The sequence below is a fragment of the Callospermophilus lateralis genome, chromosome 5, assembly GCF_048772815.1.
Source record: "Callospermophilus lateralis isolate mCalLat2 chromosome 5, mCalLat2.hap1, whole genome shotgun sequence".
Taxonomy (NCBI): Eukaryota; Metazoa; Chordata; class Mammalia; order Rodentia; family Sciuridae; genus Callospermophilus; species Callospermophilus lateralis.
The window spans coordinates 55,738,276-55,755,691 of NC_135309.1; the positions used below are offsets into that span (position 1 = coordinate 55,738,276).

General features: G+C 35.9%; 1 protein-coding gene across 1 annotated transcript in view; it reads left to right on the forward strand.

Moving 5' to 3' along the window:
* Positions 1 to 303: 303 nt before the first annotated feature.
* The window catches only part of Snx2 (sorting nexin 2), a 68,511-nt gene continuing 51,398 nt past the window's right edge, over positions 304 to 17,416 (forward strand). The window contains exon 1 of the mRNA XM_076856675.2: positions 304 to 470. Coding sequence (XP_076712790.1) covers positions 363 to 470 — 108 coding nt within the window. The 5' untranslated portion in view covers positions 304 to 362. The remainder of the gene's footprint in view (positions 471 to 17,416) is intronic.

The following is a 17,416-nucleotide window of genomic DNA, read 5'->3' on the forward strand; positions in this document are numbered from 1 at the left end:
AGAGTGGTTCCTCGACCTTTTCTACTTCCTAAAGGAAAGCCACAAAAATGGTTCACAGAAATCATTTGGCCTAGCTCTGCTAAGAAGGTGCTGCGGTAATAAGAGTCCAGAATCTTCCACAAGTCACCAAGTAAATGGCGAGAAGCAGGCAATGACTGAAGCCGCGAAGGGGCGGAGCTGAGCGCCGAGCGCTCGGGGAGGTCACCGTCACGAGGCCGGGGGCGGGGCCTCGAGCTGGGCGGGGCCGTGGGAGGCGGGCCGGGGAGGCGGGGAGCTGGCGGGTCGGCGCGCCAGCCTGGCTGTGCGTGCTCACGTGACAGGTCCGCGAGGCCCAGCTCGCGCAGTCGTCCGAGCGAGCGAAGATGGCGGCCGAGAGGGAGCCTCCTCCGCTGGGGGACGGGAAACCCACCGACTTTGAGGAACTGGAGGACGGAGAAGACTTGTTCACCAGCACTGTCTCCACGCTAGAGGTCAGACTGCATCTCCGTGGGTTCCGCGCTACGCTGCTCCCCGCGTCTCGCCTTTTAGATGCCGTTACCCTACCCCTGCTTGTCCCTTCCCACCCCCAGGGCTAGCAAGACCAGGTGGGTGACACCTGTGACGGACCCCACCTCAGGTACCTGTCAGTAGGTTGGGTAATGGCCTGGGCGGCAAGGCCTCCTCAGGAGAGCAGCCTGCGGGCCTTGGGGACCGACCTAATTCTCTAAGGGGCCGGCAGCGTCCGGACCGAGCATCGCAGCGCCCTTTCCCCATTCTACCGGCCCTTCTTGGTGTCAGTTGCACCTCTTCTTCCAGGCCAGAGATGGTCTTGTCCCGGGTGCCAGCATGCCGCTCAGCACTCCCCTGGGGCTTCCCTAGCCCCTTTGAAGAAGTGCTTGGCTTTTCTCTTCCCACGGGAGGGTGTGCCCTGAAAGGGAAGAGCAATGAAGTGAGCTCAGAGTGGCCGAGGGTCAGCCAGGAGCATTTGGGTGCACTTTCTTAGGTCGTGGTCTTTAGTGGACTACTGGTTCCCCTCGAGGTAAAAGCTTCTGTTTGGGCTGTTGAGTAGGTAAATGCATTTGCCCATTTTTGTTTGTCTTTAGTTCCAAGACCCTTTAGAGACCATAGTGTTTAGAAAATTTTAAAGTTGAAAGGAGGGAGTAGTTCAGGAAACGGCTTTTTTTTTTTTTTTCTTTTAAGCTAACAGGGGAAAAATAGAAACAGTTCTCCACTCCTTTTTCCTCTTTTCTCGCATGATCAGCGATCTCTGAAGCGGAGTGTTCCTGTTTTTGTCAAAGAAAACACCCTCTATGAACTTATGTGTATTGGACTGCCTATGTCTAGTTCATGTTTTAATTGCTTTACATTTACTAAAAACATACACACCTAAAATCCTAATTTTAATTGTGTTTATTAAAATGGAAGCAAATTTCCTGGAAGGTTGTTTACCACAGACTATCCTTACTTATAAAGTGCTTTCTTGATCTGTTCACCTCTACAACAAATAAGTTGGAAATTACTGTAAAATATCCACTTTCAGAATTTTTAGCTACCTGAAACTGGGAACTTCCGGGAACCATTTTCAGCACTGACCACATTCTGCTAATTGGTGCAAAGTTCCAGCTAAACCCTACCTCCCCTCAGATTTTAGATTCCCTGGGACTAGGGATAGTACCTTGATCATCTTCGCGTTCTTCACAAAACCTTGAGTATTTGCATTTAAGACCTGTATTCCTGTTGGAGAATAGAAAGGTTTTACATCAAGGATCCAAACAAACTTGGTTGACCTATTTGGAACTTTGTTTGGAGTGAAGTAAAAGGAATCATATTTGCCACGTGGATTGGAACTTCTTTTTTTTAATATTTATTTTTTAGTTATAGTTGCACACATACCTTTATTTATTTATTTTTATGTGGTGCTGAGGATTGAACCCAGGCCCTCGCATGTGCTAGGCGAGCATTCTACTACTGAGCCACAACCCCAGCCCGTGGATGGGAATTTTTAAAAAGTATGTTTGATCATTTTTCAGGGAGAGTCTACAAAGTTTGATTAGGAATACCTTAAATTTATCTTGGTTAATGCACATGAAAATTGTACATAAAGTTGACGTTAGTTATTCATCTTAAACTCCATATTTCACAAATTCATTCAGGTTATTAATTTTTAGAAAGTAGTATGGCTGTGAGATTTGTAAATTCAGATATTTTTTCTCTCAAAATGTTTGGGGAGCTGGGTGTGGTGGTGCACACCTTATAATCCCAGAGGCTTGGGAGGCTGAGGTGAGAGGATTTCAACTTTGAGGCCAGCCTCAGCAACTTAGTGAGATCCTGTCTCAAAATATAAAATAAAAAGGGCAGGGGATGTGATTTCGTGGTTAAGTCCCCCTGGGTTCAATCCCTGGTACAAAAAAAAAAGTTTGGGGAAGGATATATAGCAGTATTTCTTAGTTTACCAAACTGTTTTAAAGGAATCCTCTTTCAGTACTTCACTGTTCTATTAAATAGTGCTTCTCAAACTTTTTTGTATTGGAAAAGCCACAGTATTTATGTTAAAAATGCAGATGCCTGCACCTCACTTGAATATCCATGCTTAATAAGTGTTCTAGATCAGAGCTTTTCAGACTTTTTACCGTAAATTACCTTGGGGTATTGTTGAAGTGCAAATTATGATTCTGTAAAGCTGCAATAGGGCCCATTATTCTACATTTTTATCAAGCTGTCCTTGTGGTGCTTCTGAGCCATAGAGAACACTAAATTGTAAGGCCCTAAGTAATATCAAGGGAGATCATCTGCTTTTGATACTTATTACCTAAAAAAATGTGTATTGCCTAAGCTGTAAATTAAAAGTAATACTTAAAAACAAATGCCTTTTAATTTATTTTTTTAAAAATATTTTATTTTATTTTATTTTTTTAGATGTAGATGGATGCAACACAATGCCTCTATTTTTATGTGGTGCTGAGGATCGAACCCGGGTCCCACCTGTGCTAGGGGAGCGTTCTACCACTGAGCCACAATCCCAGCCCATGTCTTTTAATTTAAAAGGGAAAAGAAAATCAGAGTCTTTAAAATTATGTCATTCAGATAGAAAACTTTTTCATTTGAGAGTATTTGATCTGGAGTGGGGGATCAGTTGAAACCCATATAAGTGGAAATCATATACAGCTTCAATGCCATAATTGTTCAGTTTATAATGCCTACCTACACATTAGTTTATCTATATGCCTATGTATATATTTTAACCCAATTTTAAACTCATTCCTTTAAGAAGGAAAAAACTCATTTTCTTTCAAAATTAGAAAGTCACATAAAACTGTATTAAGTAAATAAAATATGTCTCAAATGTCTGCTTTATGTTTCCATTGTGACTATAAGACAAGAAAGAGGCTAGGTTTGGGGCAGGGGAAGGGTTGAGAAGAGAAAGAATTTGGCAAAATTTTATTTTATTTTTTTGATACTTGAAAAGTATTTTTATCACTTCAAAAAGAACCCTGTACCCTTTAAGATGTTTAGATGTCATCTCTCTTCCATTTCCCTAACCCACCTGTTTTGAATCCTAAATAGCCAATAATTTGTGTCTCTTTATATTATCCAGTTCTGGATTTTGTAGGAATGGGATTATATTGTTTTGTTTTGTTTTCCTGTGACTTTTTTTCACTTAGCATGATGGTTTCAAGGTCTGTAGTACTGTAGTATATATCCATCCATCATTCAGGTTTTTTAAAAAAATTTTGTTTGGTTTGTTTTTGCTTTTTGGTTTTGGGGAATTGAACCCAGGGCCTCATACATGCTAAGCAAGTCCTCTTCCACTGAGATACATATCCCCTCAATCCCCAGTTTTTTTCCTCCTTTTAAGATGGCATCTTGCTATGTTGCCTTGGCTGGTCTTCAGCTCCTGGGCTCTACTGATCCTCTTGCCTCAGCATCCCTGAGTGTTTCGATTACAGGTGCCCACCACTGCACCCAGCTTTTTTCATGATATTAATGGGGTCCTCTAAAACAAATCTTTTACATTTAATGAAGTCAAATTCATCTATTTTTTCTTTTAGTGTTTATGCTTTCAGTGTCTTAACAAGAATCCTCTGTCCCAAATCCAAGGTCCTGAAGATTTACACCTGCGTTTTCCTCTATGAGTTTTATAGTTTTGGCTCTTATATTGAGGTCTGTTAGTCAGCTTTTTCATCGCTTTGACAAATACCTGAAAAAAACAACTTATAGGAGGAGAGATTTATTTTGACTTAGGGCTTCAGAAATATCAGTCCGTGATTGGCTGGCTCCGTTGCTTTGGGCCTGAAGTGAGATAGAGCATCTTGTCAGAAGGACATGGTGGGAAAGTTGTTCAGCTCCTGGTAGCCAGGAAGTGGGCAGGGGATATTGATCACTGGAGAAAAAAAGGGTTTAGTGCAAGAAGTACTCTTCCAGGGTTGCCCGTAGTGACCTTATTCCTCCAACTAGGTCCCACTAGCCCTGTCCTCTGCCACTTCCCAATAGTTCATCCAATTATTAATGAATTAATCCACTGATGAGATCAGAACCCTCATGATTTGATCACTTCCCAAAAGCCTCTCCTCTGAATTGTTGTGTTGGGAGCCAAGTATAAGTTTTGGGGGAACACTTCAGATCCAAACTATAACAGGCCTGATCCATTTTGAGTTAATTTTTGTAGATGGCATTAGGTAAGAGTCCAACTTTATTATTTTGCATATGACAATACAGTTGTTCCTGCATCATATGTTAAAAAGATGTTAAAACATATGATGTTAAAAACATATGTTTCTCACATTGATTGATGATCTTGGGACACTTGTCAACAAGTCAGTTGACCAAATAGGTGTTTACACTTGGTTCTTTACTAACCTCAAATGTGAGTCAGCTAAATTTAAGATGAATACCACAGTATTTTCCTAATGTTATCGCATCAAAATGTTTATAGAGAATTTTAACTAGTATTTTCAGATGAGGTAGGTATTCACAGGCCTTAGAATTCCTGTCCTAACATGTAACCCCAGGCTATAAGTGCCCAGAAGATAACATATTTGGTTGGCTTCAGTAAACACTTATTTAGTCTCTGCTGTAGTGTTTTGTTTTGTACCAGGGATTGAATCCATGGACGCTTAACCAATGAGCCACATCCCCGGCCCTTTTTTAAATTTTTATTTTGAGATAGGATCTCACTAAGTTGTTTAGGACCTTACCAAGTTGCTGAGGCTGGCTTTGAACTTGTGATTCTCCCACCTCAGCCTCCCAAGCCTCTGGGATTACAATCTCTACTATAATGTTTATATTATTTAAGAGTACAAAGATCAGCAAAACACTATAAGTCTTTGAAGATGGAAAATCTCCAGTAGAGAAGGAAAAGATGTACAGAGAGATTATATGATCTGAAAACATAAAATGCCAGTGAAATGAGAAACTAATTCCTATCACATTCTTTAACACATAGTGAATGAACAATGAATGTATCTTTTGACTAGGAAAAACTAATTGAGGAGGTAGTATTTAAGAGAGATCTTGAAGAGAGGAATGAAATTTTGAAGTGGGGAATTGGCAAGGGTCTCTCTGAGGTTCAGATTCTCTGTTCAATTCTAAAGAACCATAAATAATTTTGAGTAACTGAATGTAGAATGTGTTATAGGCTTACTATGTAGTAAGATTGTGAAGAGTTCTCACATTTGTTATGTAGGCAAGTGAAAGGAATGGAAGATTTGCATGGTTGTAACATTTTGCCTAGGAAGATTAATATGACCACCTGAGGGATAAATTTGAATGGGAGGTACCATTGTTGGGTTGATAAATTGGTAGCTTTTTTATAGAGCAAAGTACAAATAATAAAACAAGGGATTTGATGCAGTAACAGATTAAAAGGTAACATTTGTATGGCTCCCTCCTTTTAGATCATTTTTAGAGCAAATAATTATAAATTTATTTGGTTGGATATATGTTAGACCAATAAAGATAATTATCAGGCTGGTGGGGTAGCTCAGTGTTAAGCATACTTGCCTAGCATGTACAAGGCTCTGGGTTCAATTCCCAGCACTACAGTAAATACAAATGATAACAGGTAGCTAGAAATACTAGATGGGCTAGAGATGTAGATTTGAGAGTCTGTTATAAATTTGTTCAATGATAAAGCTCCACCTTTAAAAGTACCAAATTTCCAAAAAATCATTATGAATTATCTATGTTTTAGAGGGGAAAAAACAGTAACATGGTTAAAGGCAATAAGCATGAAAAATTACTAGAAAGGAATTTATGAAGAAGCATAACTCTAGTTTACTACTTTCCCTTTTAGAGCCTGTTTTTTTTAAAAAAAAAAAAAAAAACAAAGTAATTCTGTGAAGTTACCTGAAACAGGAATGCTCAAATATTTTTGAAGATTTTTTTTCCTGAAAAAAATAAAACATGTCTTCAATGTTAGTTTTGCAGATGCTCACTTTACTATGAAGAGTTGAACAGTTCATACACAATTGAACAGTTCTGTTTTATTCCTCTGATGATAGTTTTTAGTTGATATGAAATTGATTCCAATTTTGTAAAGTTTACTGTCACTTTATTCAAGATATAGAACAGTTCAATCACCCCAGTAAATTCTGTCATGTTGCTCTTTGTAATTAACTCCTCCCATTCCCCAGCATTTGGCAACTACTGATCTGTTTTCTGCCTACAGTTTTGTCTTTTTCAGTATGTCATGCAAATGAAATCATACAGTATGAAGTTTTTTGAGTCTAATTTCTGTATTTAGCATAAAGCACTTAAGAGTCATCAATGGTATTCCCTAAAGACCTAAAAAGAGCATGCTACAGGGACACTGCTACATCGATGTTCATAGCAGCACAATTCACAATAGCAAGACTGTGGAACCAACCTAGATGCCCTTCAATAGACGAATGGATAAAAAAATGTGGCATTTATACACAATGGAGTATTACTCTGCATTAAAAAATGACAAAATCATAGAATTTGGAGGGAAATGGATGACATTAGAGCAGATTATGCTAAGTGAAGCCAGCCAATCCCTAAAAAACAAATGCCAAATGTCTTCTTTGATATAAGGAGAGTAACTAAGAACAGAGTAGGGAGGAAGAGCATGAGAAGAAGATTAACATTAAACAGGGATGAGAGGTGGGAGGGAAAGGGAGGGAGAAGGGAAATTGCATGGAAATGGAAGGAGACCCTCAGGGTTATACAAAATTACATACAAGAGGAAGCGAGGGTAAAGGGAAAAATAATACAAGGGGGAGATATGAACTGCAGTAGAGGGGGTAGAGAGAGAAGAGGGGAGGGGAGGGGAGGGGAAGGGGAAGGGGGATAGTAAAGGATAGGAAAGGCAGCAGAATACAACAGACACTAGTATGGCAATATATAAATCAATGGAAGTGTAACTGATGTGATTCTGCAATCTGTATACGGGGTAAAAATGGGAGTTCATAACCCACTTGAATCAAAGTGTGAAATATGATATATCAAGAACTATGTAATGTTTTGAACAACCAACAATAAAAAAAAAAGAAAATTTTCTCTATCTGCATATTGTATGATACTTGGAATATCTGAATCAATGATAAAACTATCATAAATAAAGTAATTTGGCAGTGTTTTAGTAAAAAAAAAAAGAGTCATCAATGGTATTTCATGTTGTTTTTATCACATGTATTTTTATCTATAGTTTTTATCTATAGTATTTATAGTATATCTATAGTGTTTATTTATAGTATAGCATTTATAGTATAGTATAGTATTTATCTGTAGTTCATTTCTTTTTGTTGCTGAATTTAGTATTCTTGGTGTATATATGTACCACTGTTAATCTGTTCATCCCCTGAAGGACATTTTGGATTGTGTCCAGTTCTTGACAATTATGAATAAAACCAGTATAAACTTTTCTTACAGGCTTTTACATGAGCACATGTTTTATCTCTTTTTTTAAAAAATTTATATTTCAGTAGAATTTATTATGACATATAGTACACAAATAGAGCAAAACTTCTCATTTCTCTGGGTGACATTTTATCTCTTTTGTGTAAATGCTTTGAAGAAGGATTGCTGGGTTGTGTGATAAATACAAACAACTTTATAAAAAAATGTGAAACTATTTTCCCCAGTGGCTGTATCATTTTGTATTGCCATTGTCCAGGAATGAGAATGTTAGTTGTTCCACATTCTTTTCAGGACTTGTTAATTTTTATTTTAGGCAGTGGTAAGCTTGATCAGGTTTGTCCTGGCTAGCAAGAATTGATTGTTAAATTTTAAGGAATTTTGTGAACTAGTTTAGGAAACTCAGCCATTATTAAAAATTAAATTAATAAAAACTTACACTAGTAGTATAGGTCAGTGGTTATTATCTGCTATCAAGGTTACCTGTGTGTTTTTTTCATCTGTTTGGTGAAAAGTATAAGTCTTCCCAGTTCTTCAGTTAGTGAGAGATAACCAGCTTGCCACTGCAAAAGCCAAAAATCTTTACCATAGGTCTGATTGTTAAACATTTACCTGCACACAGCTGACTTTTAGCCTCCCATCAGTTGTATAGTATTATTATTGGTGTTTTTTGGTAGTGGTGGGGATCAAACCCAGGGCCTTGCACATACTAGGGAAGCCCTATACCATTGAGTTACACCCTCAACCCTACCTTGCGATTTTAATATACCCTCCCTAATGATTAGTGATTCTGAGTTTATCTTCACCAACTGACTTCTGTCTTTTTTGAAACATCCTTTCACCTCTGTTATCCATTTTAAAACTTGAGTTTCCATATTAAATTTTTAGAATACTTCATGTAGTCTGAATGTGAATCCTTTGTCAGATATGTGTTTTCTAGGAATTTTTTCCAAGCCTGTTGCTTGTCTTTTGTTATTAACCTTTTCTTTCACAATGCAAAAGTTTATTATTTTGATAAAAGAACATTAGCCTTTCTGTTTTCATTTATAGAACTTTTTATTTTTTTAAAATTTATTTGTTCGAATTAGTTATACATGACAGTAAAGTACATTTTGACACATCATACAAAATGGAATATAACTTCTCATTGGTCTGGTTGTACATGATGTAGAGTTACACAGGTCATGTAATCATATATACACATAGAGGAGTAATGTCTGGTTCATTCTACTATCATTCCTACTCCCATGTCTCCTGCCTTCCCTTTACTCTCCTCTTTTTGGTCCAAAATACCCACCTTATTGTGAATTAGCATTCACTTTAAATGTCATATAGAATGTAAATCCTTTGCTAACTTTAACCCAAGGTCACAAGGTTGCTTTTATTTTCTTTTACAAGATTTATAGTTGGTAGGTGTTAGGCCTAGAATTCATTTTGAGTTGGTTTTCATATGAGGTATTGGCTACATTAGCCTTTCTTTATTGAGTTGTATTTGTATATTTGTCAAAATCAATTGACCATTGTATTAGTCAGCTTTCTGTCATTATAATGAAACAACCTGACACAATCTGCCTATGAAGTAAAGAGGATTATTTTGGTTTATGATTTTGGTGGTTAAAGTCTAGGATTGAGTGGCCTTAATGGCTTGGGCTTTTTGTGAGGACAGCACACCAGAGCACGTGTTAGAAATGAATGGTCACATCTCAAGCTAGGAACAGAGAAAACAGCTGGTGTATGTGTGGGGGTGTTCCATAGTCCTTTTGAGGCCATATTCCCAGTGATATAAGGACCTCCCACATAGTCCCACATTCTAAAGAGTCACAATACTTAACAATAATGCCATTCTGGAGACACAGCCTTTAACATGGACCTTTGGGAGACACAACTCATATGCATACCATCGCAATTTTGTGTGTCTGGTCTATTTCTGGACTCTGTTTCATTGATTTATTAACTATCCTTTTGCCAGTCTACACTGTCTTTCCACATGATTTTAGAATCAATTTACTGTTTTCTATCAAACACGCTGCTGAAATTTTAATTGGGAAGCATTGAATCCATAGATTAACTTGGGGAAAATGAACATGTTAACAAATGCAGTCTCTCCATTTTCTAGACCTTAATTGATTTCTTTATCAGTGTTTATAGTTTTCAGCATATGGATCCAGCACATCTTTTGAGAGTTCCTACCTAAGTATTTCATGGTGTTTGATTTCAGTTTTGCTGCTTTTCTTTCATTTTTACATTTCTCCATTAGTTGCATATTGACCCTGGATGCTGTAACTATGCTAAAACCTCATTAGATCTAATAGGTTTCTATGTAGTCATTGGGATTTTCTATGTAGATAATTATGTTGTCTGTAGCTAGAGTTTTATTTCTTTTTGTTCTAGTCTTTGTTCCTCTTTTCCTCTGGATGCCTTATTGCATTGATTGGGACCACCATATAATGTTGACAGGACGTGGTATTAGAGGGTGTCCTTTCTTTTTTCATAGTTATAGGAGAAAAATATTCTTTTTCTCATATATATATATATATATATATATATATATATATTTATACACACATATATATATATACACACATATATATATATATACACACATATATATATATACACACACATATATATATTGTTTGTAAAGTGTCTGTGTGTGTGTAAATGAACTTCATGTGGTTAAAATACTTTTCTTTCTGTTCCCTTTTTGAGAGAAATCAACATCATCTCATAAATGGATGTTGATTTTGACAAAAGCTTTTTTTTAATCTATTGTGATTATCATATAATTTTCTCCTTTAGTTTATTTATAAGGAAGATTATAGTGATTCATTTTTCAAATGTTGAATAAGCCTTACATTCCTGGGACAACCCACAGACATAATATTTTTATTCTTTTTATATATGGCTGGATTATTCTGCTAATATTTTGTTTAGGTTGTTGTGTTTATATTCATGGAAGGTAATGGTTTGTAGTTTTCTGTTTCTTGTAATGTCTGTCTGGTTTTGTATCAGAAATGCTGGCTTCCTTAAATGAATTGGGGATTTTTTCTTATTTCATATTCTTGAAGAGGCTCTGTGGAATTAGTCTTACGTCTTCCTTAAATGTTGAAAGAACTCTCTAGTGAAATCTGCTGAAGTTTTGTGCAAAAGAAGACCTTTGACTACAAATTTAGTGTTTTAAATAGACTATTTTTTTCTTGGTGAACTTTGGCAGTATTTGTATTTTAAGGAATTTGGCCACTTACTCTCAATTGTACAATTTATGAGCATTAAGTTTTTCATAATACTCTTTATCATTGTATTATTGTGTCTGTGGATTCCATGGGTGATGCCTCTCCCCTTTCATTATTGATAATGGTAATTTACATATTCAGGGTTTTTTTGTTTATGTGTTTATTTTAGTCTTGAAGTTTGCAATTTCTTAGAATCTTTCCAGCTTTTATTTAGCTTTTGTTTTCATTTTTTTCTATTTGTTTTGAATTCCATTGATTTCTGTTTCTTATTTTCTTTTTTCCTTTTAGCTTTATGTTTACTTTGCTCTTAGTTTCTTAAAATAGAAGGTTGGATCATTTACTTGAAACTCTTTTCCTAGTATTAGTATTTAGGTATATAGTTCCCTATGTGACTTTTTTGACCTGTGTTAATTAGTATGTATGGTTTAATTTACAAAATATGAGAACTTTCCAGACAACTTTCTGTTACTAATTTCTTTTTTGTGCTGATGCTATATAGTCTGTGGTTGAATGGAGTGTTTAGATCAAATTGGTTAAAAAGGTTTTTCAAGTGTTCGCTGTCTTTCTCTATTAACTGTTGAATTGTTCTATCAGTTATTGAGAAAAATGTAATGTCTCCAAGTATAATTCTATTTATTAATTCTTCTTTTAATTAAATCAGTATTATTTAGCAGTATTTTGAAGCTTTGTTAGCCACCGGCATTTGGGATTGTTTGTGTCTTTGTTGAATTGATCCTTTTATCATGCCCTTCTTTATTCCTAGGTAATATTCCTTATTCTGAAGTTCACTTTGATGTTTATAAACATTCCACCTTTCTTTTATTTATATGACATTTTTGGCATTGTTTTATTTTTAACCTGTGACCTAAATTAGCATATTGTTGTGTAGTTAATTTCTTAATTTTGTATCCATCTCTTCTAATTGGTGTGTTTAGGTTACTTATGTTTAATGTAATTACTGCCATGGTTGGATTAGATCTATATCATTTTATATGTTTACTGTTTTTCTTCTTCTGTTTTCCCTGTTTCTTCTTTTCTCCTTCCTTTTGCATTACTTTAATGTTTATTGGCATTTTAATTTATCTACTGGATTTTTTTTTTGCATTATCTCTTTACAAATATATATTTTAGTGGCTACTCTAGGAATTGCAATAGACAAACCTAACTTTTGATGTTCTATTAGTGTACTGCCCCCTTTCATGTTATAGTTTTCATATGTACTAAATATTCATGTACTGAAAACCTTATCAGGTAAAGTTACTATTTCCATTAGTCATACCCATTTTTTTAAAACGAATTTTTTAAGTTGTAGATGGACATAATATCTTTATTTATTTATTTATTTTTATGTGGTGCTGAGGATCGAACCCAGTGCCTCACATGTGCTAGACAGGTACTCTACCACTGAGCTACAACCTCAGCCTAGTCATACCCATTTAAAATAACTAGTTTATCCTGTTTCTCCAGTTAGTTACTATTTTTTAGATTATTTATTTAATTCTGAAGGTCCAAGTATTTGTTACTTTCTTCTATTGTATGTTTTCAGCCTAAAGAACTTGTAAGTAGCGTTTTAGAGTTGCCCTAGTGACAACAAATTCCTGCAGTATTCTTTCATTTGAAAATATCTTTATTTCAGTTTCATTGTGTTGTTTGTGGTACTGGGGCTGAAATGCTTTTGGGTTTTTTAGTTTTTGTTTCAGGGCTAAGCACTGAAACACATGCTGGGCAAATATTGTACTGGGCAATATCCTCGGTTCTTTTTATTTGAGATGAGGTCTCCCTGAGTTGCACAAACTAGGCTCAAACTTGTGTTCCTTTTGCCCAGCCTTCCCACATTCTTGATCTCCTCACATTTTTAGTGGATATAAAATTCTTAGTTGACAAGTCTTTTTGTTTGGCACTTTAAAGATTTCATGTCACTGCTTTCTGATCTGATCTATGATTTCTAATGTGAAAAATGTAGTCATTCTAATAATTTTTCTAAATGTAGTTTTTTGTGATTTTAATTACCTCAAGTTTAACTTTTTTATTTTATCAGCCACTTTTTATGTAACTTTTTATGATGTAACTTGTAATTTTTTTCTCTCATTTGTCCTGTTCGGAGTTTGCTTGTTCTTTAATCTGTAAATTTATGTCTTTCATCAAGTTTGGGAAATTTTTGCCCATCATTTCTTGAAATATTTTTCCTACACAGCTTTTCTTTGTCTCTCTTCCTAGGACTTGGATGATATAAATTTTTAATATTTCAAAGGTTCTGCTATTCTGTTATTTTTTTTTTTCAATTTAGGTTGAATATTCTCTGTTCACTGACTTTTTTTTATCTCAACACCTGAAAAAGTCTTACCCTCCTTGTAAGCTGACTATTTAATCTGTTTTATGGTTGCTGGGAGAAAACACGATACAGGATTTTATTACTCAAAGCATAGCAAGAAACATAAGTATATGTTTGTGACAGTTTCCCTGCCCCTCATATTCCAGTAAGGTGAGGAAGATTAGCCCAGGTGGATTCTGTACCTTTGTTTGGTTAGCCACAAGCTGAGGAACCCTTATGCTAAATTATTTGTAATAGGCCATAATCCTGCCTGTTCTTAGTGCTGGTGAATACATCATCTTTATTAATACTACCCAGTAAACAAACCTGGTCTTTGCTTTGAAGAGACTCTTACCTCTCTTTTCCAAGGTTGTTTACTATACAGTCTTTCAAGAAAACATAGTCCAAAAGAGACTATGAGACATAGTCCAAGAGAGCAAATTCCTTTGTTTGCAATATGTACAAAAACTTGAGATACCCTGGAAATTTTGGCAGACTGCTTTGAGTCTATTCTACTATTCTACAAATATGCAGCTTGGAGATAAACCCATGATTTATGTAGGTTCATTCATAGAATTAGGGGGATCTTCTCCAGGATATCCCTTCCACCTGCTGCCACCTCACTCTACTTCTTAGAGATCTCTCTTCTTAGTTCTTCTGGCCAGAAACAAAACTTCTGTCAAGAGTTTTAGCTACCTGCACTGTCACATACTTGTTGAGCTTGGGTCAGCCTTGCAGGAAAGCAGATCAAAGAAAGGAAAAAGAATACCAATGAGGATTTCTGCCACTTCTCAGTATTGGGTTTTTTTCCGAATTCACTTGCCTGAAGAATTAGATTTTCTCTAGGGTTTTCTATGTTAGCATTATTGTCACTGCTAACGTCATGAGGCTAAGACACTATATCTGCCTTAGGTCAGTGCCAGGAAAGAAAATGGGGGTGAAGAAATAAAAGAGTTTTCCATTCATATTCTATAGGTTATAGGGGCCCTCATGTTATGGCCAGAAATACAAAGAGTTTTTCTTGGAGTCATTACTGCTCACATCTATATAAAGTTTTCCAATTGGCAGTATCCTCAGGAAAATCCAAAACAGAAATCAAGAAAAAAATTGAAAAACTGACCCTTTTAAGAATAATTTTTCATGTTTTGGCTCATTCCTGAGTCTGACTGCTATTATTTATTTTTATATTATTGGTTTTTGTATTCTATTCAAAGTTCTTAGTGTTAATCTGTAAGGGAGAGAAAGACTATAATGAGTTTCTTTGGTCTTGATTGGAATCCACAGCATCACTTTTTAGTTTAAGAGATATTAGCAAAAACCTTAAAATTTTGTATTAAAACTTTTCTGCACACTATGAGGTGACGCTATGAGGGAAGAAAATATACACATTCACTAAGAATACTGCTGACTACTCAATTATGTATCTTGGACAACTGTAGTTTTGATGGAACAGACCCTCAGCTCCAGACAAAGAAGCCATCAGTGTTCCCTTTCACCATTGCTTTTTCCTCCCACAGTTTTATCCATCTACTGGAGAATAGCTCTTCTTGTACTCACTAGGAACCTAGAAAAGGCATGGAGAAGCAGGGACAGAAATAAGTAAGTCTTCAAAGCTTTTACTGAGTCACTGACCATGGCTTCGTCCTGAGCAGTAGTAACAGCCTTCTGCACTGTTAACAATGGACAGACACCAAAGGGAAAGTAGGCCTCATAGCCTTTCCATAGCCTTTACTACAGTTGCCCACCACCCACACCATTCCTATCCCACACTTCACTCTTAGGTTCTACACTATGAGACAAAAGGGTTGCTTTTTGGTGTTATATAAATAAGTTAAATTTTTGTTTTTATAATACTTATGTCATAAAACTATGAGTATCCCATATATTGGCATAATATAAACATTCATCATATGAATTCATTATAGATTATAATCTTAATGTATTATAGTTGCATTGTATACTATATTAAAATCTTTATGTTATATCTATTTTAAAGAACTAAAGAAGAAAATGTTCACTCAGTTATTAAGATTTTTGCCATTGATAGTTTGCTTATTTCATTCCTCTTTAGCATAAAGAATTTCCTTTAAGGGCCAGGGTTGGCAGAGTGCTTGCCTCGCACATGTGAGGCACTGGGTTTGTTCCCCAGCACCACATAAAAATAAAAACAAAGATATTGTGTCCATGTATAAATAAGAATTTTTTTTTAGAGAATTTCCTTTAGCATTTCTCTTGGAGATGATCAGTTGAAGATGAATTCTCTTATTTCTACTTCATCTGAAAACTTTCACTTTTATTCCTAAAGGGTATTTTCACAGTTTAAAGGTTTCTGGATCAATAGTATTCTTTAAGCACTTTAAAAGTATTCTTCCACTATTTCCAGCTTTCATGATTTCTGAAGAGAAATCCACAGAAATTCAAATTGGTGTTCCCATGTAAAAATGTGTCTTTTACTCTAGATCCTTTCAATTTTTTAATCTATGTCTGTCATTTGTAGCAGTTTGATGATGTGTGTAGGCTTCATATTATTTGATTTTATCCTCATTAAGGCTCGCTGAACTTATTATTATCTATAAATTTGTCTTTTCCAAATTCAATATGTTTTAGCCACTGTTTAATTAAATACTTCTGCAACAGTCTTTAAAAAAATTTTTTTTATACCTTTATTTTATTTATTCTTATGTGGTGCTGAGAATCAAACCCAGTGCCTTACATGCATTAGGCAAGCACTATACCACTAAGTTACAACCCCAACCCCTGTAGCAGTCTTTTCATCCTTCCATCTAGGACTGAAGTGGCATGAATTTTAGATTCTTTGTATTATTCCACAAATCCCTAAGGTACCTTGTTCATTCTTTTTCAATTTCTTTTCTCAGAAGTTGTCTTTGTTACTCAGATTGAATATTTTCTATGAATTTAAAGTTCACTGACATCTTTCCTCTGTTGTGTTCACTCTGTTATTGTCCATTCTGTGATTTTTTTTTCAGATAAGTTTTTTCAGTCTAAAATTTTTATTTTGATTATTTTTGTAGCTTCTATATTCCTTTAGAGAGTGTTGTCATTTCATTTCAAATGTGTTTATCTTTACCTCATAGGGCATAGTTATTATTTTTTGTTTGTTTTAAACTGACATGTTAAATGTTTGTTGTTATTTTGGGTTTAGCATCTGTTGATTGTCTTTTCCCTTAAGATTTGGTCACATTTTCTGGGTTCTTTTTTATGACAAATGATTTTGGACTGTGTCGTAGATGTTCCAAGTGTCATATTGTGTTAGCTTTGCTTCACTATGACCAAAATACCTGACAAGGGCAACTTAGAGGAAGGAAAGTTTGTTTCAGAGATACAGTCTGTGATAGGCCAACTCCATTCTCTGGGACAAAGGTGAGGCAGAACACCTTGACAGAGGGCTGTGGCACAGGAACAATGCTTACCTCATGGCAAGGTCAGGAAGCAGAGAGATGGGAAGGAGAAGGGATCCCAGGGAAGATGAGGTTTTCCAAGGCAGGTCCCCAGTGACCCACCTCCGCCAGTTATACCCACTTGCCTATAGTTACCACTCAGTCTGTTCAATCTACAATGGACTGATTAGCTCATACCTCACAGTCTAATTATTTCACCTCTGAATATTCCTGCATTAACACAGGAGCTTTTAGGGCGATACCTCATATCTAAACCATATCAATAGTTAGATTCCGCATCCTGTTACAATTTTCTGGAGAATGTTGGAGATATTTGTTTGTTATTTTGTCAGACAATGAGCTTCTTTAGGTTAAAGTTCTGTTTTGCCTTTGGGGGCATTGGTTCTCATTTCAGTTCAATTTTCAAAGATTTTGTTTCTTTGTGTCTGTCCCACGCATGCACTACTTACAGCTTTATCTGGGACTTTGACAATGTTCTAAATATCAGTTTGATTCTCAAAAGTCTTTGGAAAGTGCTGTGCTATTTGTATTTCTTCCTTTATATGTACCTCATCAGGGTTGATCCTGAGACTTCTGCACACTCATTCACAGAATCATAG